Source organism: Mus caroli, unplaced genomic scaffold (assembly GCF_978045245.1).
Source record: "Mus caroli unplaced genomic scaffold, Mus_caroli_1 scaffold_17, whole genome shotgun sequence".
In the NCBI taxonomy this organism is placed as follows: domain Eukaryota; kingdom Metazoa; phylum Chordata; class Mammalia; order Rodentia; family Muridae; genus Mus; species Mus caroli.
The window spans coordinates 41,766,889-41,792,224 of NW_028227272.1; the positions used below are offsets into that span (position 1 = coordinate 41,766,889).

General features: G+C 39.2%; 1 protein-coding gene across 1 annotated transcript; it reads left to right on the plus strand.

Moving 5' to 3' along the window:
* The first annotated feature begins 25 nt into the window (after positions 1 to 25).
* On the plus strand, positions 26 to 24,829 carry Cd200r1 (CD200 receptor 1). Its single transcript, XM_021185411.3, has 7 exons — positions 26 to 328; positions 18,233 to 18,295; positions 19,022 to 19,336; positions 19,448 to 19,699; positions 21,732 to 21,831; positions 22,351 to 22,396; positions 23,184 to 24,829. Exons 1-7 carry the CDS (start codon positions 265 to 267, stop codon positions 23,322 to 23,324), a joined length of 981 nt encoding a protein of 326 aa, XP_021041070.1. The 5' UTR covers positions 26 to 264; the 3' UTR covers positions 23,325 to 24,829.
* Positions 24,830 to 25,336: the final 507 nt, after the last annotated feature.

Consider the following 25,336-nt stretch of genomic DNA (forward strand, 5'->3'; position numbering starts at 1 on the left):
TTGCTTCACGGTTCTGCACAGGAAATCCATTGCGGTGTCAAGTCCCAGAGAAGTTTCTTCTCTTCCAAGTCAGACTAAAGCACGCGAGTGGAAGGAGTTGGCAGGCAGGACGGGGCTGCTCCCTGCGGATGGGTTAAGAGGTGCGCTACCACGCAGAAGCCAACCCGAGAGAAGAGAAGAGGGATCCTGGTTATGGTCACTGCTGCTCCCTTACCTCTGAGGAGAAAAAGTACCGAGTGAGCGGCGGAAAACCAGAAAACCGAAATGTTTTGCTTTTGGAGAACTTCTGACCTAGCAGTGCTCTTAATATGGGGGGTCTTTGTGGCTGGTGAGTCTGAAATTTTTTGGGGGTGTGGGTGGGGAGAATGACTAAGGGAGGAGAGACCTGTTCTGCGCAGCATTTAAGCCTTGTCCCTTTTCGCTGGGTAACGCAAGCCAATTTCTGTTGTAGAGATAAGGGTTGCTCCAGATATGGGTTACCTCGTCACCCCTACTTTCTGCTTTGTCTGATTTATTTTTGCTTTGTGTTCTATAATGTCCTCCACTGTCGCTTCCTCATCTCCCCTCCCCCTTTAGGACAAGGCAGGATAAATTAAACACATATTCATAGCAATCAAAATGACATGGGGTCTCTGTATCTTCTTCTTGGGGAAAAAAACCAAACCAACAACCAGCTATCATCTCTGGTCTCCCTTGCCAACAGTGTAAGTTGGGAACATATCTTTTTTTTTTTTTTTTTTTTTTCTGACGCTTTCCGTGACTGCGGGCTTTATGCATACATACACTGGTGTATCTGTGATGTACGTTTGCCTTTATCTTGAAGATATGTGGGCTACAGGAGTCACTTTCTGAATCAGGAGGTGCACGCCTCAATGTCTGCAGTTTTGTAGGAGTTCAATAGAATTTGGGGCTACTGTGCGGGTGTCCTGATTTCACTGTAGAAGGGTGGTGGGAGTTCGTGTAGGAGGCTTTTTCGTGTTTCACTTTTAGTAGCTGCAGTAGCTGCGAGGGAACAACACACTTAGCTCTAAAATGTATAGTTTAACAATTTAAAGGAGACAGGGCATTTCTTTCCTTTCACCAGAATTCCTTTAAAAATCACATTTTTGTCTATCTTCGGAGAAAGAACATCACATGATAATCTTACTGGTGAGCACACATAAGATAACTATGATCCACCACTGCACCCTTCTGCTGAGAATTTTCAGTTATCTGTTCTTTTTGATGTGCATAGCGAGCCATTGAGGTTGGGATGGAAGAAAGCTCTGTTTCACAGAGCTAGAACCTAAGCTTAGGGTGTCTAAATGTTTTGTCTGCAGTACTGAAGGGCTAGCAGCACCCTTATTTCCATAAGAACCACAAAACATTGGAGTGTGCAGTTTACCCGGATTGCTTTTCACTGAGAGGCACCCATTGTAGCACAGCTGAAAATGCTAAGCTAATTATTTGTTTATAATTTGAAGGGGGGCGGGGAAGGGAGTGTCCTGAGTCTTTCAGTAGTTGGGCTTCTCTAGAAAGCCCTTAAAGTCTGTGCAGGATCAATTTGACAGGGAAAGCCCAGTCAGGTTGTGTATTAACTTAGTAGATCAGACAGAAAATCAACAAAATGGAAACATAGCAGAGTTTGAATTTTGAAAGCTGAAAGGTCCTCCCCCCCACCCCAAGATAGGGTTTCTCTGTGTAGCCCTGGCTGTCCTGGAACTCACTTTGTAGACCAGGCTGGCCTCAAACTCAGAAACCCGCCTGCCTCTGCCTCCCAAGTGCTGGGATTAAAGGCTTGCATTGGAGACACTACGTTCTCCAAGTCTCTGAAATCCAAGCTGGCATCAGAAAATCATCAAACGTTTAGAATGCCAATCAGTAAATTACTTTATACACATGCTTTGGCATGACAAGTTCACCAAGAAATGACTTAGGATTGTGAGTTGAAAGCCAGTCAGGGCTGAGACTTTATGGCTTCGCTTAGTGCTACTGCCGACAGGAGTAGCTCCCTCTGTGTAAGATCCATTCGCACAGGAGAGAGGGCAGGGCATCAGGGTCAATGATAGGATGCTCTTGTTTTGCCTATTTACTTTTAAATTTTACTTTAAACTTCAAACCCTGTGGTGTTTATTTAATAAATCATCCGAGGGGAAGTTAACAAGAATTTAATCTTGTGCGTAGCTGAATGACCTCCGAGTTCACAAACTGTGGCTTTTCTTTCTCCTTATTTTTGTCCCATTGTCTTCAAAGTTCTTATGTTCAAATTATAGTTTCATGTCCTGATTGAGATCACCCCACCTTTTATTGAAGTTGCTGGTTTTGCCAATATGAGTTGCTAACAAGAAAAAGGAACCAACAACCCTCTACTGTTTTCTTCCCTAAAAGAATTTTTACTCATTGTCCTTGCCTTCCACTAGGGGGCAGGTACCAACAGGAGGAGACACACTGAGCCCTATAGAGATTAAATGCAACATCAGAAAAGCAAGGAACAGGCCTCATTGACTTAGCCCCTTTCTTCCTTTATAGAGGTTGTGCTAACTATACATTTGCTAGTTAGCATAACACATAGGTGTGTTTTCCTTTGGACACTAATGTTCAAGATTCTGGTGAATAAGAATACTAAGAGGTGTGTGTGTGTGTGTGTGTGTGTGTGTGTGTCTCATGTGCAAGAATGCTGACTAAAAGTTTCCAGCAATCTAAATGAGGGAGATGAAAAAAAATCCTTAAGGAACATTGTAAGTCAGAAAATATTGAAGTAAAAAATGTGAGGAATAGTAAAACCATAGTGTGTTGAGAGTGTTACTTTTTTGGGGGGTGGGTTCGAGACAGAGTGTTACAGAAGAGTGGGCCCTGACCCACAGGTTTTGGCAGATAGATAAAGAAGATAGATAGAGAAGGAAACTGGGAGGCAGGGTGTGTTACAGAACAGAGAGACCCGGAGGTTCTGTGAGACAATGAGATCCAGCTGGCAGGAACAATGTGCTATATAATAATAATAATAATAACAACAATAAGCTGCTTTCTGAGGCTTGTTAACGGGGAGAGAATATGGATATTGTGCAGTTGATGGTGAGGCTGTCTATTAGCTTGTAAGGAGAAGCAATAATCTCAGGCAGTAGTTTTCGAGAATGTGACAGAGGGATCCTGTTGATTGGCAGTCACACTTTGGAAAGGGTTCCCTTTTGAAGGTTGAACTAGGAGTTGAAGTAGTAGAAGGTTCTGTGCTATGGCTTTCGTGGCTGAGAAGGGAACTGTAGAGGAAGGACATGAAGGATGGACATGCCTATCCATCCTAGGGAGAATAGAAAGATCTAGAGTTTGCGCACCATATTGAAAGCAGATGTTCCCTCAAAGCCGAGACAGACGGGCAAATGAGAGATGAAGCACTAGAAATGTTTGTCTTCAGTCTGGGGAGCCATAACTATCTCTGTGTAACAGCGAGCAAGTTCTAAGAAGAGATGGGAAAGGAGACAATGTCACCTACAGAGACTATGCTTAGCCTTAACTAGAAGGAAAGAAATGTTCTGAGCTTGAGAAATTAGTTGATACAGATCTTAGATAAGGTGAGGCCAGCTCAAAATGGCTAGAACAAGGTGGAATCAATGAAGGTACTCACTGTGACAAACTAACTTCTCAGTATGACCAGGTGAATTTAAGCTGATGTTGCTACCCAACAAAGCCATCCAGTGGTCATCTAATTTTCTATTGTGACTGAAGAATTAATCTATGCAGTCGTTAAAATGTTATCAGTGCATAGTGAGCTTTGGTGTCCTCTCCCTTGATGTCACTGACTCCCATTTGCTAGTGCCTGACTGGGTCTAGAGAGCAGGCCAGAGGGTGTCATGTAGCTTTGGACTGAGTGATGCTAATACTCCCTAAGAAGCAGTGAACATCCATCACATTAAGAAACAATAGACATCACAAATACATGAAGTTTTTATGCGAGTTGACTATGATCTACTCATTTCATTCTTCCCCAAGAACTGATGTCATTCATGCGTTGACTCTAAGCAAAGATTTCAAGGTTTTCATATCTAGAATTTAGATGCCTTGCGTGTCTGAAAAGCTAGGCTCCATTTGTTCTGAGAACACAATCTTGTGTGTGTTTAAGGGAAGTGCCCTAGAAAAGTGCCAGCATGGAGACACAACTGGCAGTTCTGCTGCTCTGAACTGTTGATGCTGTGGTCATCAGCACTTAGTGTGGTGTGGAGTCAATCTAAATTGGGGTTTTGTGTACAGACATTCCTGCATCTCAGTTACCACCGTCATTGGGCACAGCGAGGAGCTGAGTTAGCTGGATTTTTGAGAGATTTCACTGATCAGAACACTGGTCATTTATATCTCTGCCATATTCAGTTGTTAGGTGGGCTGCCTGGGGGAAGGGCTTGATCTTCAGCAAAGCAACCAAACCGTCCTTTGAAGTCTCTGAAAACTGAAGGCTGTCTACTTACTGCTCTCAGTCAGAGGAGCAAGGGCCATCCCTGGAGGGGATTCTGGGTGGCACATTCTTGATACATGCTAGAGTTGCTGCTTCCTATGTTCTGCATCCCTTCATGAAACTCTGAGCCTCTATCTGGTATTATTCTCCAAATCAGTTCTATCACTTTAGTTTTTATTTTATTTTTAGCAGTTAAGAAGTTCTCCCAGTTTTCTTGTATATGAAAAGAGTTAACTGTTTTATGTCTGAAATATTTGTTTTACTTTCATTACCAAAGCATATATTTGCTGGGAATGTGTAGAATTATGGGTTGATATTGATCTCCCCTCCCCTTTAACACCCAAAAAATCTCTAATGGGGAGTCAGCCAGTCTCTTACATCATTTCTCTGAATTTAATCTCTGATCTTCTAGGCCTGTTTACGACATTTTGTCCATATTGCTGGGGTTTGGCCACATTTAATCTGTCTAACTGTGGTATTTTCACCTGTAAGACATTGCTTAACTTCATTAGACATGATTTCCTCACTTATGAAACAAATAGGCATGATAATATTAGGGGATTAGAATTTTTAGACAGAAAGGACTCAAGACACTTCTGTATTAAGTTCTCCCATCTTGTATGTGGAGACTAGCCATGTTCAAGGAACTGCCGATAATGTCGCCTAACCTTTCAGTGGATGAATTGGTTGGAATGGCTCTGTGGGACCAACAATAGAAGGGAAAGAGCTGAGTCAAGAGTCTCTGTGTGTATGGAACCCCTGGTTTTAGAGGCGATGCACTGGAGATAAGAGTCACATTTAAGAGAGAAACAAGAATAATTAGAGGCTTGAGATTCCTGTTTTGGAAAAATAAGTCACAGTCAAAATGAGGCTTGGTCATTTGATCGACGAGTAAGCAAGGGAGTCTTTGGCCATGTGTCAGTACTGTGCTTTGTACTGGTGATACTTGATGAAGAAAGATGTACCAGGGCTGAGGATGTAGTTCAGTGGCTGGGCACTGGTCTACCATGTACAAGGGTTTAAACTAAACCCCAGCACTTCAAAAAGACAGCCATAGACTCCACTTTCTTGGAGCTTAGAATCTGGTAGGGAGGATAGATGTTACACAAATTCTCGCAAATAATTAAAGAACATAAAATATGTAGGAAAATTACAGGATGGCATAAAAGTGTAACCGGCAAATCTGATCTTGTCTGGGCTTCAGGTGGTGATGACAGAGTAAGGGCTGTGAGTAGAACTCTCTGGGGCTGGTGGAACAGTCTCCACGATACACACAGAGAGCTCAGGTAGGACAGGAGTGAGGAAGCTGACAGCGTGGAGATTAAGCAGAAATTCTGGAAGGTGGAATGGATGAGGGGAGAAGATACTGAGAAGAGAGTAGTTTACGAAAGACCTATCTATGAATGGTGATGCATACCTTCAGTCTCTGCATTTAGGCCCGTGAGGGAGGTGGTCTGCTCCACCTAGGCTACATAGTTGAGCCTATCTCAAACAAGCAAGCAAATAAACAAAACGTTTTTTAAAATAGAGGTGGCTGGGTGGTGGTGGCGGCGCATGCCTTTAATCTTAGCATGCAGGAGGCAGAGGCATGCAGATTTCTGAGTTCGAGGCCAGCCTGGTCTACTGAGTGAGTTCTAGAACAGCTAGAGCTGTGCTATCTCAAAACAAAAACAAAACTAACTACCTAACTAACATAAAGGAGCCCTGACTTTTGGGAGAATACCCACACCAAGATGCCCAAGGAGAAAGGAAGCTTACAGAGAGGGTATTGGAGTAGGATGGGAAGGAGACAGAGAAGAAACATGTAGGTATTGTGGTGGAGGTGAAGAAAGGGGCTTCAGACGGAGAAAGTGACCATGTGTGTTGTTAACTTAGAGAGCAACCAGGGAGAGATGCCCCAAAGATTAGTAAATATATTTAGGAGTTGCTCCACACTGGCAGTATGTGTCATCGTCAACTATGTGTGTACACAAAGAGCTTTTGGCAAGGGAAGTTTTTAAAGGTGGAAAGAGAAGGATTACATAGGATGCTTTCAAGCTATCATCATTGCCTGCAAGGAATCATGACATGAGTGGGCTCTGTCCATATTTTCCCATAGTTGTTGGGTAATTGTCTTGTTTTCTGTGTAAGGTAGCAGTGACCTTTATGTATGGTTTTACAGAGTCACCACAGTTCTTTTTTTTTTTTTTTCTATTTCTTTATTTTATTTATTTATTTATTTATTTATTTATTTATTTATTTATTTATTTTTACCACACATAAGCATGAGATTCCTGCCCATCGTAACCTTCTGACTTTATTTACTTTATTTGATTTTTTTAAAATGAAATAGTTAATACAAATAATTCTATTTTAATTCTAACTTCCCCAATCTAAAAACCCAGCCAAGCAACCCAGGTGCACAGAAAGCCCTAATTTGCCTATAAAGATGAGGGTGACCTCGAGATTGCAGTTTGAGTAGAAGGCGGGGGAGCAGTCAGGTTGCAGCTACTGCTGGGGAAGTAAGTGGGAGGAAAATCGATGCTGAGAGCCCCAGCCACTCATTCTAGAAGTCAGGCAGCAAAGGAAGGGGAAGGGAACTGTTTCAAGTGAGGAAAGCAGAATCTGCCCCCAGCCCCACCCCCATCAAAATTGGTAAACCTGGGAGTGTATTCAGGATACTTATCTGAGACAATGTGGTGACTCAGTAAAAATATCTTTTTGATCTGGGTGTGTTCATGCAGTTTTGATGTATTTAGTAACTACTGTGTATATGTATATGTATATATATATATGTATTTTTTTCTCTTACTTTATCATGAAGTATCTCTTTCTGTCCAACTTATCCATTGCATCCTACAGGAACCTTGACATCCACGATCCTTTCTAAGGTGTCAACAAAAATGTTGAAGTGGTAAACACTGGCAGATTCCAAATGATTAAGTCTAGCGAGTTTGATTTCCAAAGCAAACCTTAACTGGTTCCTTCTTTGCTGTTTCCTGGGCTATTGTAATCTAGTACTTTTAAGTAAGTACTATTGCAATCTAGTACTTTTAAGTTGTGACATACAGAACTAAGTGGTGGTGGCACATGGCTTTAATCCCTGTATTCAGGAGGCAGAGGCAGGCAGATCTCTGAGTTCAAGACCAGCCTGGTCTACAGAGTAAGTTCCAGGACAGCCAGGGCTACACAGGTAAACCCTGTCTCAAACAAACAAACAAACAAACAAACAAACAAACAAAACCAACCGAAACACCACCACCACTACCACCAGCAACACCAACAACAACATGTGCCACTGTGAGTCTCCTAAGGAGCTTAAGTTGCTAGAGACACTCAGGCTTTCAAAGGACAAGACACCTGGGCTTTCATGAATCTTAGTAGGTGACACAGATAGAGCTATAGTTAAGAGTTCTGCCCTAGGTCTTTTTTAGTCTCCCTGCTACCTGGATTATCCCTGTTATTCCACAGTCAAAGGATAGTAGCTCATTTCTGATGGGCTCATCTTCAATGTGATCTTTAACCTCCCAGTGATAAGGCATCTGAGACCTTGCTCCATTTATCCTAGCACGCCTAGGGCCCTGCCAGCTACCGGACACTAAGCTACTTAACTGTTACGTGCCTTGAACATCCTTCCCATCCCTCGCATCTGTAAGCATGCCTTTTTCCTCCTTTTCAAAAGGAAACCACTTTACTGTTTGCCTCACACTCTTTCAGTACCTCTAAGATCCTGTTTTCCCAGACAGCTTTCTTCATTAACTTCTATGTCTTTCTATCTTCAAGCACACTTTGTCTTCCCCTGTCCTTAGATACTTCCTCAGTCCTCAGGCACCAGCTGTTGCTCTATCTCTGTCCCAAGTTTGATACGAACAGGAAACAAAGCCAAGGTCTCATGGCTCCCATCTTATCTAGGGCAGGATTCTTGTCTAAGCCTCCATTTTGTGTATTCAATCATCTCTGCTCTCTAGGTCCCTTTGAGACTGGTTTCCACCCCTATATCTCTACTCAGATGGCTTCCCTTACAGATCTCAAGGGCCGTCACTGAAATGCTTGTTGCCAACTAATATCAAAAATATCGCCCATTTAACTTGGTCTGCATCCTTTGTATCATGAGATCTTCTGGACTTCTCGACATCATGCTTGCTTTCTGCTCTGCTGCACGGTTTCCGCCAAGTTCATAGCCTCCAACAGAGCCCTAGGTGCACATTCTTAAAGGTCTGAGTTTGACCTTTTCTCTAGTTTCCATACCACAGACAGACACTTGGCAGATGATGGGCTTAGCTAGCTTGCAGTCACTCAAGGTTAGTTCCCATCATATTTTTAAAGCGTTAAACGAAAACGTTAAACTAGCTGTCAGTTAATGGGAAACTCGGGAGATTTTTGCTGCAAATCCTTAATTTAGTTTCTAGAGTTTTTCGGAGGATTAGGTCCAACAAAGTAGCTGACATTTTTAGCACAGTTAGTATTTGAAATCATTTAAAGATGATTATTTTATAGTTTTCAAAGAATTTTCACACGCATTGTTTCACAACATAGAGTTAATTTAGCTCTCTACAGATTAACATTTTGGCTATTTTAGGTTTCTTGAGAAATTAGAACCAATACTGGATTTAACATTTTATTATATGTCTTTGCATATGCGATTCTGCATATGTATTTAGTATGTATCCAGTGGCTATTATCCCTTACGGTCATGGGCAATTTATACATAGGTCTACAGTATTTGGCTTATGTCAGGGAACAAGTTTTTCTCCATTGACTGGCTTTGATTATTTAACAATTAGAGGTCTCTCTCTCTCTCTCTCTCTCTCTCCCTCCTTCCCTCCCTCCCCCCTCCCTCCTTCCTTCTTTCCTTCCCACTCTCTTTCTTTCTTTCTTTCTTTCTTTCTTTCTTTCTTTCTTTCTTTCTTTCTTTCTTTCTTTCTTTCTCTCTCTTCTCTCTTTCTCTCTTTCTCTCTTTCTCTCTTTCTCTCTTTCTCTCTTTCTCTCTTTCTCTCTTTCTCTCTTTCTCTCTTTCTCTCTTTCTCTCTTTCTCTCTTTCTCTCTTTCTCTCTTTCTCTCTCTCTTTCTCTTTTTCTCTCTTTCTCTCTCTCTTTCTTTCTTTCTTTCTTTCTTTCTTTCTCTCTCTCTTTTTTTTTTTTTTTTGGCTAAGTCTATATTAGCAGTTGGCACAAGTAACTGACACAAATGGCTATTTTGCTTTGGAAACTGGAATAAGATTTATTATTCACCACACACAATTGTTGCTTGTTTTCTAAATTGTATCTATTTGTTGAATGTGTTGTTTGAATTCTTGTGTCTTAAGCTTTGCTTCTGTAATCATTTTTTCATATCTTTGTTTTGGAAACTATCTGGGTGTTTTATTTGATCTCCATGCTCGGTCTGACCAGTAAGATTGTTCCAACACGTTTTTAAATGTTTTGTCTAGACATTCATGACTTTGTTTTTTTTCATTCAGCGTTTCCATTGTTTTCCAATTGGTTGCACGCTCTCTGTTTATTTTCTGAGAAAAAGTAGCCTTTGTTCATCATAAATGTTGTAAACAATCTCTACAGTTTGGCTTGACAATCTTTTAATGAGGTTTTTTGTTTTTTAGTTTTTTTGTTTTTTGTTTTGGCCATGAAAAGGGTATAAGCTCTAGAGTTAGATATTTCGGTATTTTTATTTATGGTTTCAGCTTTCTATGGGGGCTAGAAAAGTTTCTGGTTAAAGTCAACTGTCCCATTTTACCTGGAACTTTCTTCCTGGTTTCAGTTCTTAAACCCTGGCACACCCCAGGAAGCCTTTCGGCTCTAGCCACATAGGGTCTTATCCATCATCAGCCCTGTTTAAGATTAAAAACCACAAATTACTCACATTTTCTTTCTAGGCTTTAAAAACTTACATTCAAATATTTCTTTCCTTTGTCTGAGGAGTGAGATAGGAACCTGATTTGATTTTTTTCCATGTGGCTATTTTAAAAAATTACATTCACTAATAATGTGACTAATTACCCGTGACTATCAGAGCTTAAGTACCACTAATAATGTTAGATTCTCAGTTCTCACATGTGTAATTAAGCGACTGAGGTTCTCAGGAACCTGTGTAAGATTACAGGGATAATAAATGAAAAGTTAATTTATTGGTTGGTCTTGTGACTCAGATTTTGATATCTTCTTTCCTCTGTCTTTGCTGTCACTTTGGGCTTCTATTCAAAATGTTGTTATTTAACATCTACATAGATATTGTCTGCTACTAAGTTGGTATTTCTAATAAGGAAAGATAGTTCCATAAAGTCTAAGACTAGGAAATAAATCCCAGATCAGTTGTGCCAATTAGGCTAAGAATATTAAAAATAAAACACACCAATGTGTACTTTTTATTTATTTGCAATTATTTAAATTTTCTCCCATGTAAATGAATACTAAGTTGTATATAATATATGACATTTATAAACATAAAGGGATAATTAAACATTAAGGACCTAACTAATTTAAAAAGTAGACTATTGTGAGTCTCCCTCCCCTCACTCCCTGCCTCGCCCCGACTTCTGCTCTGACAGCAGCAGATTCCCCTGAGGAAATCATCCCCTTTGCAAAAGTCCTGTTTCCTTAATAACAATTATCATCATCACATATACGGACCGCTCTGAATAATATAAGATCTTTTACCTTTTTGCATGTTGTGCCTAACAGGAATGTTGAATATTCTATTTTATAATGGCTTTCAATTACCCAGTGCAGATGACTCATCTCAGTTTACATGAAAATCTTTTTTTCTTCTGGATTGAGAACTGAAATTTCTGCATTCCAGGAAACCAGCAAAGTAAGATTCTACTCATTGTAGATGCTGGTTGAGATTCAAAAACCAAAATCATCCCCCTCTCTTCCCCCTCCTTTTTTTTTTTTTTTTTTTTTTGCTATTTTTGTTCTTCGTGTTTCAACCTCCCATGTATTTTATTTTCATATAAGAGGTGAGAGTAATCCATGTGTCTTTTTGCAAATGTGTGGTTTATGTGCATGGGTGTATATTTATAAACGCAGTGTGTGTGTGTGTTTGTATGTATGTATGTGTGTGAGTGTATGTATGTATGTGAGTGTGTGTGTGTATGTGTTGGATCTTCTGGCTAGCTATCACAGACTTCTACTACTTTCCTATCATAGTGTGAAAATCACTGTATTAGAGTAGAACACAGTGAAGTCATTGGATGATGATAATCTTAGGTCTGAGAACCTCTGGACAATTGCCAATTTAATCCCACAATTCAACGAATTTTCATCCCATCCCACTTATTACTCAAAAACATCTTGGAAGAAGGACACTTTTCTAACCTACAGCTACAATACGTAGCTTATAAATGTAGGAAAACACTAAGTCACAATTAAAGTTGCCACATTAGCCTTTACTTGGGTCAGCAGTTCTCCATACCATAGTGACTGTAGTATACTTGTGGGTAGCAAAAGTCACCCTGCAGCAGAGCTTAATAAAGGTCTTAGTGTAGCTGAGGAAAGGCATCTGCCAAGGACATTTGAATTTCTGGTTCTTTTATGGTGAAGATGTGAACCATGAAGTTGCATTCATTTAAAATAAAACCTTGACCCTGGGGTACTGGCAAATACCTCTAATCCTGCTACAAGGAAGGCAGAGGCAAGTGGATCTCTGTGAGTCTGGTCTTTGTAGCAAGATCGAGGACAGATCACATTACAAAGAACGGATCAAAATAAATGAATAAATAAAATAAAATGAGACCTTGATTCTCCAGGAGAAACATGTCTGTGATTACAACAGGCTTAGTACCTCAGCTTGCAATGTGCTTCTATATTATACTTGTTCCTTGTTTGTAAAATAAATGACAACAGCCTAGAGTTTTTGGAAGGGAAAGCACTGCGCCACCATCCATCTAATTATATAAAACATTCAAAGGAAAAGGAAGACACAAAACTCCCATCTCTCAGATTCTCCAGCCTTTAGGTTCCTTCCTGCTCCACCCCCCAAATGCTCAGCTCCGCGTGTAGTGTATTAGTTTAGCTTTGAAGGGTGGAAAGAAAACGGTTCTGGAGCTTAGATTAACTGGTGAAGAGAGAAATGCTTTAACTTGGTTTTCCTTAGATATTTCCACTCATTCCGATTGATATTTTTTTGTGTTAAATAACAAATGAAGATGACAAGTTCTAAATTTATTATTTTTTTGCAGTGATACAGTTATGAATTTGTAAATTAATTTTTGAAAAAAAAACCAGTTTGGGGCTGATTTAAAATTTTAATACAAAGTTCGCTTATTAGATTTTTGTTGTTGTTTGATTTTTCGAAATAGTGTTTCTCTGTGCAGCTCTGGGTGTCCTGAAAGTCACTTTGTAGATCAGGCTGGCCTTGAACTCAGGGATCCACCAGCCTCTGCTTCCTTAGTGCTGGGGTTAAAGGCATGTGCTACCACGCCTGGCCATTTATTAGATCTTTAAACACAAGATTGCATTCCTCTAAAAGACTCGAAAAGGAATGAAAAGGAAGGAAATCTTAACTTTTTGCTTATTTTTATGCACGGGGAATAAGAAATGACTGTTAACAGCTGCTAATCTACGGCGCACTCCGTGCTCCATCTGAGCGGATGACGGCTCCCAACCAGGGGCTGTTAATGCCGAGGTTTCATGAAGAAATCCCTCTCTTCAGGTTTTTTTGTTAGAGCTTGCCCTAAAAAATGCAGCATTTTGCAACAGATGAAAATTGTTTAATCTCACAAGGAAGTCATGTGCCTTTTCTGAGGGCCTTTTCCTGTCACTGAGGAAGCCTCGCTCCAGCTCCGGGTTTGCACCGTCATGCCTTTGCCGTGGGTCCCGTGTGTGGGTGGTATTTGCTTGCTCAGGCAAATGACGAAGATGATTTGGGAAAGGAAACTTCTGCTGCTCAGAGTTACTAAGAAGTTTCGCTAACAGTAAAACCAAAAGGCATTCTCCTTTGACGATTTTGACTTAGGTGGAAAAGTTTTCTTCCCTCCGTATTTAAACGCTTCTTTCGGTCCTCACCAAGGTTTTTTTTTTTTTTTTTTTTTTTTTTGTGCTTATTTGTGTAACTATATATTAGTGATAGTACATGTGTTAAAACTAAGGAGTTTCTTTCTTTTCCTATCTTCTCTTTCTTTTTTTAAACAATGTTTTTATTTATTTATTTGTGTGTGTGTGTTTTTTTTTTTTTTTTTTTTTTTTTTGACAGGGTTTCTCTGTGTAGCCCTGGCTGTCCTGGAACTCACTTTGTAAAACAGGCTGACCTCGAACTCAGAAATCCGCCTGCCTCTGCCTCCCAAGTGCTGGGATTAAAGGTGTGCGCCACCACCACCCGGCACAATGTTTTATTTTTAAATTCACTTATATACCACCAAATTTCCAGATTGGATTTTTTTTTTCTTCTATATATCCATATTCCATTTTGGTTTAATAGCCCTCTGCTCCTCACTTATCTGCCTTCACCAGTCTTACCCTTCCACTTTATTCTGTGGAAATAGAGAAACTTTATTTCCCACCCCTTTCCTTAACGCCCTGCCCTGCCCCACCCCGCCTTGCCCCCACCCTCAGTCTGATTGGCTCCTTTGTAGTTTCCTGGCCTTTACCCATTTTTACCTACCTGGTTACACATTTAATAGAGGCCAGGCACCACGTATGAGAGAGGCCAGATAACATTTGTTTTTCTGAGCCTGGATAACCTTCTGATTATGTGTTTTACTTCCATCCAGTTTTCCTTTGATTTCCATTTTTTCCATACAGTCAAACACAGTCTTACGTGTGTATACACTACATTTCAAATAGCTATCCCTCCAGGCTGCTTCCAGTTCCTTGCTATGGTAAAGAGAGCAGCAGCAAGCATCATATTCGAGTCCTTTGGGTCTATGCTCAGGAGTGATGTAACTGGCTCAGACGGTAGATCCGTTTTCAGCTCCCAAGAAGTGTTCACATTTTATTTCCACAGTTGCTGCCTTAGTTTTTATTTATCAAGAATGAGTAATGTCACCTCTTTCCTTATATCTTTGAAACATTTGTTGTCATTTGTTTTCTTGATGATGGTCGTTCTGACTGGGCTGAGGTGGAGTTTCCTGGAACTGTGGAGGCAAAGCCGGGTGGACCAGACTGCTCTACTATGTAGAGGCCAGACTGCTCTACATAGTGAGTTCCGGGAGAGCCAGGGTTACACAGACAAAAATTTTCCTCAGAAACAAAATGAAAGAGAAGAAAAATAGTTTAAAAATCATTTGTTTGTGTGTGCTTGTATGCCCCACGCTCTGTGGTGGCCCGAAGAGAACACCGGATCCCCTGGAGCTGGTGTAGGGGCTGGGGACTGAACTTAAGTTGTCTGGAAGAGTAAGAAGGACTCTTAACCAATGAGCTATAAATTCAGCTCCTATTTTTTAAAACTATCTTTATTCCTGTGTGCATACATGAGCGTGTGTTTGTATGTGTGTCCGTCACATGTGCAGGTAGAGGTCAGAGGTCAACTCATGTCGAGTTAGTTCTCTCCTTCCTCAATCTGAGTCCCAGGATTGGACTCAAATCTATCTAGCTATTTAGCTACACCACTCTTGGGTCTAGTCCAGCAGGAGTCTAAGTCAGTATATTACACAGATGCTTGTATGCCCATGTTCATGGCTACACTATCCACCATAGCCTGTACATGGACGAACAGATATAGAGAAGCTGGTATATGGATGAAATTACATCACGTGCCACAGAGCACATCGAGCTTGATATCATGTTAAGTGAAACATGTTGGGCTGGAGAGATGGCTCAGCGGTTAAGAGCACTGACTGCTCATCCAAAGGTCCTGAGTTTAAATCCCAGTTACCACACCATCTTTAATGAGATCGGACGCCCTCTTGTGGTGCATCTAAGTACAGCTACAGTGTACTTAGATATAATAACGAATAAATCCTAAAAAAAGAGAGAGAAGATAAGAGCCATGTTAGACTTTGGAAGATAAACGTCTCAGGCTTCTTTCTCATGCAGAATCTAGATTTATATCTATATGCATAGATGTGTGGACAAAGAGAATCAAAGGGAGAGATCCGGAGGTGGGAAGTCAAACTGAGGTATTCAGGGAAAATAAAGACAAAATCACAAGTTCATTCTTAACTATAATATCTATATTTAAACATGTATGTTTATGTGAATGTGATACATATGTAAATATGTATGTATATTTGACAGGAAAGTGGAAGAGAGACTATTTGGAGAGGTCCAGCAACATGTGGAAAGTAGGAATGGGCCAAGGCAGTGGAGGGGACCAAGGAAAGGTCTAATATGTACGAGAATGCTATAATGAAACCTATTTTTTATGCTGACTCAAATTTTAAATAAAGACAACTGTCTTCTGTGTATTGTTTCTCATCTGTCTTGCCTCATTTAGGCAAGACATTTTGAAGTTTTTCTTTTTGGTTTCAAAGAGCATTCCACTGCACAGAGAGTTTATACATTTATTTATTTTAAAATGTTGAGTATTTTTACTTATTTTGAGGACTTATAGGGTCTAGGAATTATTTTTGACTACATATAGTGTATTTTATCATATTTGACCCATCCCTGACTTCTCCAGGATGCCCTCCATTCATGTTCTCTTAAAAACCAAAAGCAAGACCAAAAATCATTGAGTCTAATTAGTGCTGCCCGTATGCACATGGGCGTAGGGCCATCCAGCAGAGTGTGGCCAACTTACCCAGGCACTGCACCCCTAAAGGGAGCTCACTGTCCCTCCCCTAGTAGCCATCCACTGTTAGCCTCAGCTAGGTGTGGGGACTTCTGTGTTCCTCCCCGTCCACACTGGGGTTTATTCTTATTTTCTTAGTATTTCATATAGTTTTTCTCATTTTATTGATTTCTGATCAAAGATTATTATTATTTCTTATTTTGTTTCTCACTGAGTATGTAAACTACACTTAAGGGCAGGTACCATGCCCTGCAGTAGATGGGCAACACAAAATGGACTCAGTGGTACTTTTGGAGGCATTTTGTGTCCTAATGCTTTCTCTGGGTGCTTTCCCCCCTTCCAGGTCTTTTAGTTATATATTATACTTTTTGGTTTTGTGTTTTAATGTGATTTCTGTGTGTGACTACATGCGTTCTTGGGTTTTTACTTTAGCTCCATTTTTCCTGTCTTGTTTGGCTTATTGTTTTTTTTTTTGCTTGTTTTGTTTGTCCTTTATCTTATTTTATTACAATTTTTATTTTTTAGATGTTTGTTTGCTTTCTAATGAGGGAGACCAAGAAAGGGTGCGGATTTGGGTAGGTGTGGAGGATCTTGGAAGAGTTAGGGAAGGGGAAACCACAATTATAATCTAGTTTTATGAAAGAATCTATTTTCAATTAAAATCAAGTGGCTGTAGCTTTGTGGTTTATAATGCACCCTCTGTTCTGAAGAAAGGAAAGAAAGAAAAATGTCTTCCTTCATCATCAGCCCCTCCTCCTCCCCTCACCCTTCCCAGTCCACTGCAATCCCAGTTCTGTTTTCAGGTCTTAGGTTCATTTTGCTTTCACATGCAATACCATGAGTCATTCACCTCGCTGTACTGGGCTTATTCTGCTTAATAGCATGTCTTCTGGCTCCACCCTCTTTCCAGCTAATGACAGGTTTTTGTTGCTGTGTTTTTTAATCTTTTTATGTTCTTAATTGAAGATTTTCTGTACTTTCGGTGTCTCCTCTGATATTTAGCATAGGCATTCTTTTGCTTTTGTTTGAAATATACATTTATAATTAGTCCAATTTTACTATTAAAAAGCACACTAGCACTTCATAGTACTGTAGGTACCTTAGGATAACAAACAAAGCTACCTTTCCTTTCCTGCGTCTTTAATTGTTGCCTGGAAAGCTTGGAACTATTATAGGGCAATGTTTCAGAAGCTGATTATGACGGCTTTTTTCTTATAAAGCAGTGTATGTAGTCCAGGTTGGCCCAAAATTCACAATATGGCCATCTGCCCTGACATCATAATTCTCCTGTCTTCCCTCTCTGTGTAACCATGCCTGGTTTCAGACCATCATAACTGTGAACAATTCTGCAGAACTCAGGGAAGTAAAGGAAAGAGGAAAGGGGGCTCATACTTCTCCTACCCTGCTCGGCTTCATTTCTGCCGTTCAGTCACAAGGTAGAACAGGTGGAAGGAAGCGAGAGGATGAACCCTTTGTGATTCTGTTTCTATAGTTTTTGGACAATGGCTCTGTTTCTCCATCTGTGGGAAGTGTTCATTATTGGACCAAGTGGCTTTGGTTTTAAAATTAATTAATTAATTAATTAATTAATTCTCCTTACATCCCAATGTCAGCCCCTTCATCCCAGTCACCCCTCTTGCAGCTCCTCCCCCAAACCCCCTTATTTTCTTATCTGAGAAGAAGGAGCCCCTTGGGTATCACTTCTCCACCCCTGCACATCAGTCACTGAAGGACTAGGTGCATCCTCCCTTCCTGAGGCCAGACAAGGCAGCTCAGTTAGGGGGCCTGGATCCACAGGCAGGCAACATATTCAGGGACAGCTCTGCTCTAGCTTTGAGGGACTTGCATGAAGATCAAGCTGCAAATCTACTATATAGGTGCAGGGTGCATAGGATCACATGGCTTTAATTAGTGGATCACACCTGAAGAAAGAGTTTAATGAAGTCAGCTTGTGTGGTATGCCTACAAAGAACCTGGCAAGAAGGAAGAAGGAAGGCAGGGCTACTGTAAACTATGTGGCAAAATAAAGTTACTCATGAATGGGAAAAAACTGATTAGTTTCTTATAAATGCAATTTTCAAGATGTTGACATATCAGTGATGATAAACGTTTGAATTCCTCCTTACAATCATTTAAATATTTAAGCACTTGTATTTAAATATTTTCTAGGGTCAAGTTGTACTGATAAGAATCAAACAACGCAGAACAACAGTTCAGTTCCTGTGTCAGTAGGTAATATTCTTGCTTATCTTGTGGGAATGGACAGTTGACCTTGCTTAGAAACTGTAACTAATGCCTTGGCTGCTGGACAGATTCAGGATGAGTAGCAGAGTCTGGTGATGTAGTGTTATGGTGGGAGGGACTCTGAACACTTGCCTCTAAACCTCTGCCATCTCAGAGGGAGTGATGGAAAGACTGTGGCATTATCACCCTCCCAGGTCTGTGTTGAAGAATTTCATTCTTCATCTGATTAGGTGACCTTGATTTGGATTTGACTTGTGAGGACTTGAGTTCCACAAAGAGCCAAGCGACATAGATATAGGATAGTAGAGATAGTTAATGCAATGTTTATTATAAGCACAGCTTATCCCATCAAGTTCTACTCCTGTTAAAGTGATGACATGGCCAACTTTAGTCACAGATAACTTTGTTGAGTAATCACCACTCAGCACACTTGTATCCATCATGGATGATTTTCATCAGTGTCCAAGCAATGTGTGGATTTATGGTGCAAGATGTGCGTAGCCCAAATGCCTGAACCTTTACTTTAGAAGATGAATAACATATTTAATTCTGATAGTTTGAACATACAGAAACAAAGAAATGTGAGAAAAATCTACTATTGCTGTAATACTTCCATTAGTTAGGCATTGTTCTAGTGTAACTTCATATAAGTTACTGTGGATAGACCTAACTCACAAGGTTACCTTTTCTCTTTCGTTTTCTCTGTGTATCCAGTTAACACTACAGTGTCTGTACAGATGGGTTCAAAGGCTCTGCTCTGCTGCTATTCTACTTCACTGACAAAAGCAGTATTAATCACATGGATAATAAAGCACAGAGACCTGCCTTCCTGCACAATAGCATACAAAGTAGAAACAAAGACCAATGAAACCAACTGCTTGGGCAGGAACATCATCTGGGCCTTCACACCTGACTACGGTCCTGAACTTCAGATCAGTGCAGTGACCCTCCAGCATGAGGGGAATTACTCATGTGAGACAGTAACACCTGAAGGGAATTTTGAAAGAAACTATGACCTCCAAGTGCTGGGTAAGTGACAATGACACATATGTTGCTATTTTAGGTCACCAATTTTAGTTAGAAGAAATGTCTATGTGATTGTGACAAGACTGAATCTTTATTTTCTTTCCATCTCCCCAGTGCCCCCTGAAGTAACCTACTTTCCAGGGAAAAACAGAACTGCAGTCTGTGAGGCAATGGCAGGCAAGCCTGCTGCACAGATCTCTTGGACTCCAGATGGGGACTGTGTCACTAAGAGTGAATCACACAGCAATGGCACCGTGACTGTCAGGAGCAAGTGCCAATGGGAGCAGAACAATGTGTCTGTTGTGTCCTGCTTTGTCTCTCATTTGACTGGTAACCAATCTCTGTCCATAAAACTGAGTAGAGGTGGTGAGTACCTTTTAATTTTTTTTGCCTTTAATATGTATGTATGTATGTATATGTGTGTATATATATATACATATACACACATATACATACACACACACACACACACATATATGTTTGTGCATGTGCCATAGTAAGTTTGTAGGGGCCAGAGAACAACATGTCGTTTCACCATGTGGGATAGAAATTCAGCCCGCAGGTTTGGCAGCATGTGTTTTCACCTGCTGAGCTATCCACAGCCCTATCTAACTGTTTTTCCTTTCTTTGTCATTTTCTCTGTTTTTTTTCTTCCACTCTTTATCTTTTTCTTCTGAGATAAGATCTCTTTTTGTAGCCTTGACTTATGATCTGCCTTTATCTGCTGCCTGAATGGTTGGATTCCAGGGCAGTTGTTTCTTCCTTGAGAGGGAACTGGTATTTAATTTATTCTTCAGTAGTAGATAACGAATAACTCAGAACAGGGAAGACAATTTGAGCAGCTTATTTGGATATTGTTCTAAAGTTAGGAAATCCACTGCTGTGCCTGGAAGTATTTTGTAACTTCATATCAAGTGAAAAGAACTGTCAGTACTAAGTAGCAGTTCTAATCTGTACTTCTCTAAATGCCCTTTTTAAAGGACCACCATGAAATATTTTCATACTTCAGTGATGTGTAGACTTTAACTCTCAGATTATTGATACAATACATCAATACTTTTATATGTCTTATGCTTATTGAGTTGACAACCAAGAGTGGTGATTCTTCTCTTCCTGATTTTCTTGCAGTTGTTTAAAGTGAGCACCAGGTTTTCCTGCTCATGCCATCTTGTCTCTGAAGCCAATATTTATTGGAAATTATTCATATATTTGAAGCTTAAGATACAATGATAAAAATGAGAACATTCCTAGCTTCATATTGGGTTTCAGGATACAAAATGGCAGTTAGGTGTAAAGTGTTTGCACAACATGGCTTCTTATTCACAGCTGTACAAGTCTGAATAGATATACGAAATGCTCTGAGGTACCTCTGCCAGTCCATTCTCTTTCTTTCTGAGGAAACAGGGTTCTTAGTATTCTGCAAAGACAGCAAGCAACAGAAAAACTTACTGCATCATTTTTTCTTTTCCCAAAGAGATCTCTTGTTTTCTTTCTCTTTTTTTGAATAAAGAAATAGATATTTAGTCTATGAAAGTTCTGAGGCACTTTTTAAAAGTTTTTATCCTTAAAAGTTTTACACACACACACACACACACACACACACACACACACACACACACACACCTTTGATAACATTTCTTCCATTACCCTCTCTTATCTCCTTCGATTGAACTTCTTCTCAACATGCCCCCTCCTACTTCTTTGTGTGCATGTGTATGTGTAGATGTGCATGTTGGGGATGTTGTGTTGTTGTCATTGTTGGTGTGTGTGTGTATGTGTGTGTGTGTGGCATAATGTGTTTAATTGAGGTTGCTTGCATGAGTATTTATGGGGAATTATGTAATTGAACAAGGACAACCTATGGTCTATTCCCCTGTTAATGGTGGAATGTTGATAGGTCCAGTCTTGTACATACCCCTGCTGTTTTGAGTTCAACACCTATTTTATTCCTGGAGGACAGGGTTTTACAACACTCCTTCTTATCCTCTGGTTTTTACATTCTTTTTGCCACTCTCCTATGTTCCTTGAAACTTGGTGGAGTGGTAGATATACAATGTTTAAGGCTGAACATTCCATTCAACAACCATTTATTCTCAGAAACTTGAATAGTTATGGGTCCCTGCATTAGCCATCAGTCATTGAAAAAAAATTTTCTGATCAGGACTGAAAGCAGCATTAATTTATGAGTATAAAATAAATGTTTAGAAGACAATGGACAGTGTGTCCATTTAGCAAAGCAACAGTAGAAGACCCGCACCCCTCTCCCACGGAGCTCATGATCTTTCTGGCCACCTGATTTTGAGCATGTTTCAGTACTGCTTCATTTTATCAACGAAAAGTATACTATTATCTGGACTTATCACCTTTGAACCATAAAATTTTCTGTCTCTCATTACAGGTGACCAATTATCACCACCATATATTCCATACATCATAACATCTATTATCATTTTGATCATCATAGGATGCATTTGTCTTTTGAAAATCAGTGGCTTCAGGTATTAATTGATGAAAGTTTTCTTCAACTTTATTGGATTAGAAAAGGGTGAGAAATATGGGGCTGACTGACTGTTACATTAGGAAGGAACAACAATGTTCTTGTAAGCAAAAGGGACACATGCAGTATTAGAATGGGATTATGTTGCATGATGACAGTGTTTAGTGAGTTGCTCAGATGGCCAAGCACTGTGAATTAAGCCAATTAGGGCTGAGAATTAGGACATTCTAATATATTCACTTTGAGGAAATAGCCACAATATTTCTTTTTATATAACAAAGAGATGGCATTGCATCAAGCTCCTATCTTGATGTGTTTCTTTTTTTTTTCTTTTGCCTAAGAACCAGAATTCTTTGTTATAATAAATGCAAATTGGAGTATTTCATTCATTTCTGGTAGTTTATTTCTGATTTACGGAGACTTCCTATTAATTATTAGAACATTTTGATAGAATAACTATTTATTCTAAACAATGATGTTACCTGTAGTCACTCCAGATTGTTTTGTTTTGATTTTTTAGAAAATGCAAATTGCCCAAATCAGAAGCTACTCCAGCTGTTGAGGAGGTAAGATAAATTAATGTATATTTGCAAACTTTAAAGCCACATGATCTTAAATCTAACAAAATAATCTGTAATTTGCATTAGTATTCATGTTTCTGTTGAACAAAACAATTCTAACATTGCAGTTAGTGGTCAGATATACTTATTTTGCTAAATATCTATCAAAGTATATATAATATATACCTTATAAATAGTTAAAGTATCAAAATGTTCTGATAATTAATAAGTATGTTTCAATAAATCAGAAATTAATTACTAGTTATGGAGTACACTGATTTGTAATTACTATAACAAAGGAGAAAATTCTGCATATAAATATCTATTCAGCTATTTATCTCCCAATCTAATTTTTCATCTGACAAACTGTATCTTAACAACTTTGCCATATTTGGATTGTAATCTCTGGAGAAATCCAGTAGATGTTTCCTTCTCCATGAAACAGTGTCTACTTCTCCACTTCCCCATTTAAACACCACTATAATTTTTCTCTTATCTAAGCTTAAAGCAGCCTGCTCCTTAGTCTCCTATGACCATCTTCTTATTTTCTTTGATTCATTCTTTTGAAATACTTCTTATATCACCTCATTCCTCTACATGTGTACATTCACCCAACAACCATCTCACACAAAATATAAATAATCAACAAATGTTTGTGATAGATTATTAGAACAAAGCCTTGATCTTCTGAGGCAGATAAACAGTTATATACTAAATGTGGTAGAAACTTGGGTAATTTTGGTAATGATGTCTAGCTCTTTTGAATGGAGTTTAACTTTGAGCTTTCTTCAAGGATGAAATGCAGCCTTATGCTAGCTATACAGAGAAGAGCAATCCACTCTATGATACTGTGACTAAGGTGGAGGCATTTCCAGTGTCACAAGGCGAAGTCAATGGCACAGACTGCCTTACTTTGTCAGCCATTGGAACCTAGAACCAAGAAAAACGAAGTCAAGAGACATCATAATTACTGCTTTGCTTTCTTTAAAATTCGACAATGGAAGGACTACTTGGAAATTAGCTCTTCCAAAGCTCTTAAAAAGCACCAATGTTCTATGAATTTGCATTTAAATTCTATCATTGGAAGTTTGGAATCTCTGCTGCTACCTGTTAATTTTAGAAAGAACTGATTTAATTATTACAAAGAAAGCACATGGTTATGGTGAAATATCAAATTGTGCAATAAAGTATGATGAAAACTGAGTTTCCTCAAGAAATAACTGCAGGAAGAACAATCATCACTAAAGAATTTCAAGTGAGTTCTTCCAAAAAAATTCCTGTGTATACATGACTATGGTATGTGTGTGCAATTACATGTTTATTTACAAATGTGTATATATGCACACATCTGCTTTTCAGGACATCTCCTTGTCAAAAACACACTGGAGTTCTGGATTTATAAAAGCTTATAAAGTGAGCATTGGAGATATTTTTATATAAGCATAAGTAAATCTACCTCATTCTTTTTAATGGCTACATAGAATTCTCCTGTATGATTACATGTAATTTAATTAATCATGGCCCTTAGATGGGCATTTAGATTTTGCGTTGTGTGTGGTATTAAACAAAACCATGTGGAATGTTTGTTGTGGTGAATCTCTGCATTATTTGCATTATTATTTGAGTGCACCTGTGAGATAATTTCTTTGAGTGTAATGGTCCTGTTAGTTGGAATGCATTTTTATTATTAATAGATAGTCAAACTGTCAGTTTACATTTTCTCCAATTGTGTTTGAATGTGCCTTTCTTCATATTCTTATTCTTATATTTTTTATATTCTTACTTTCACATTTATACTTTCCATGTTTAATTGACCAGTTGGATGATATGTCTTACATTTATGATATTGACTCAATTATTTAATGGAACTGGACTCATATCTTTGTCAACATGAGAGAGAGAGGAAGCATTTGTAATGACAGTATTTCCAACTCCTTGTATTGCTACAAAAGTGCTGCCATGTCATGCACAACAGTTTTATGGATATTATGAATTGTGCATTAAAATTTTTTTTTTATATTTTTGGTTTTTTGAGACAGGGTTTTTCTGTGTAGCCCTGGCTGTCCTGGAACTCACTCTGTAGACCAGGCTGGCCTCGAACTCAGAAATTCGCCTGCCTCTGCCTCCCAAGTGCTGGGATTAAAGGCGTGCACCACCACGCCCGGCTTGAATTGTGCATTTAAAAAATTCTATTTTGATGTACTTATCAAAGAACAACTGTCTTTGAACTATATATGTAGGTGGGAGAACTTGGAGTACTTTACATGCTAAAAGGATGGCAATGGGATGATATAACTTTTCCCTCCATTTTTTTTTTTTGGATGGAAATATTGGGAATACATATATTGGAAACTTTTTGGCATATATATTTTCATTGTTAAAAATAAGCCTGTTCTCTTCATATCAGGAAAACTATTAAAAATATATTTATTCATCTTATTTTGTTTGCTTTGTTATTTTGAAATGAGGAGTTGATTTCTAAGGTAGTTCTACAATCACTGTAGAGCCCAGTCTGGCCTCCCAATGGCTGTGATTACAAATGTATGGAAGCATTCTTGCATAAGTATTTTCATTATGATGTCATGATAGAATTAAACTAAGACCTATTCACTCTTCACATGTCCCAACTGAGACATTTAAGGCAATTATTTTGTCTACTAAAATATTTTTCTTTCCATTTGGGAAAATTACCTCTTTTTCTTCTTCCTATTCCTCCACCGTACCCCACTACTTTGAAAGTTATGCATTGTAACATATATGTATTCATGGCTAGGTTTGTGTGGTGTGTTGTGTCCGGCCAGCAGATCACAGCCTGGGTTCTAGCCTGGAAAGGCATTTTGGAAACCTGGAAGAGAAGAGGGGCTAGGTGGCGAGAGAAAGAAATGTAGCTAAGACAACATTCTGATCAAAGCTCAATTTTACTTTTTTCAGACACTCAGTTATAAA

What these genes read in the sequence shown, in the direction of transcription:
- Cd200r1 (XM_021185411.3), top strand. Translation starts at nt 265, where the DNA reads ATGTTTTGCTTTTGGAGAACTTCTGACCTAGCAGTGCTCTTAATATGG. An exon ending in ATGGGGGGTCTTTGTGGCTG is followed by an intron (nt 329 to 18,232) that starts GTGAGTCTGAAA and finishes AATATTTTCTAG; the next exon opens with GGTCAAGTTGTACTGATAAG. An exon ending in TTGAAAATCAGTGGCTTCAG is followed by an intron (nt 21,832 to 22,350) that starts GTATTAATTGAT and finishes TTGATTTTTTAG; the next exon opens with AAAATGCAAATTGCCCAAAT.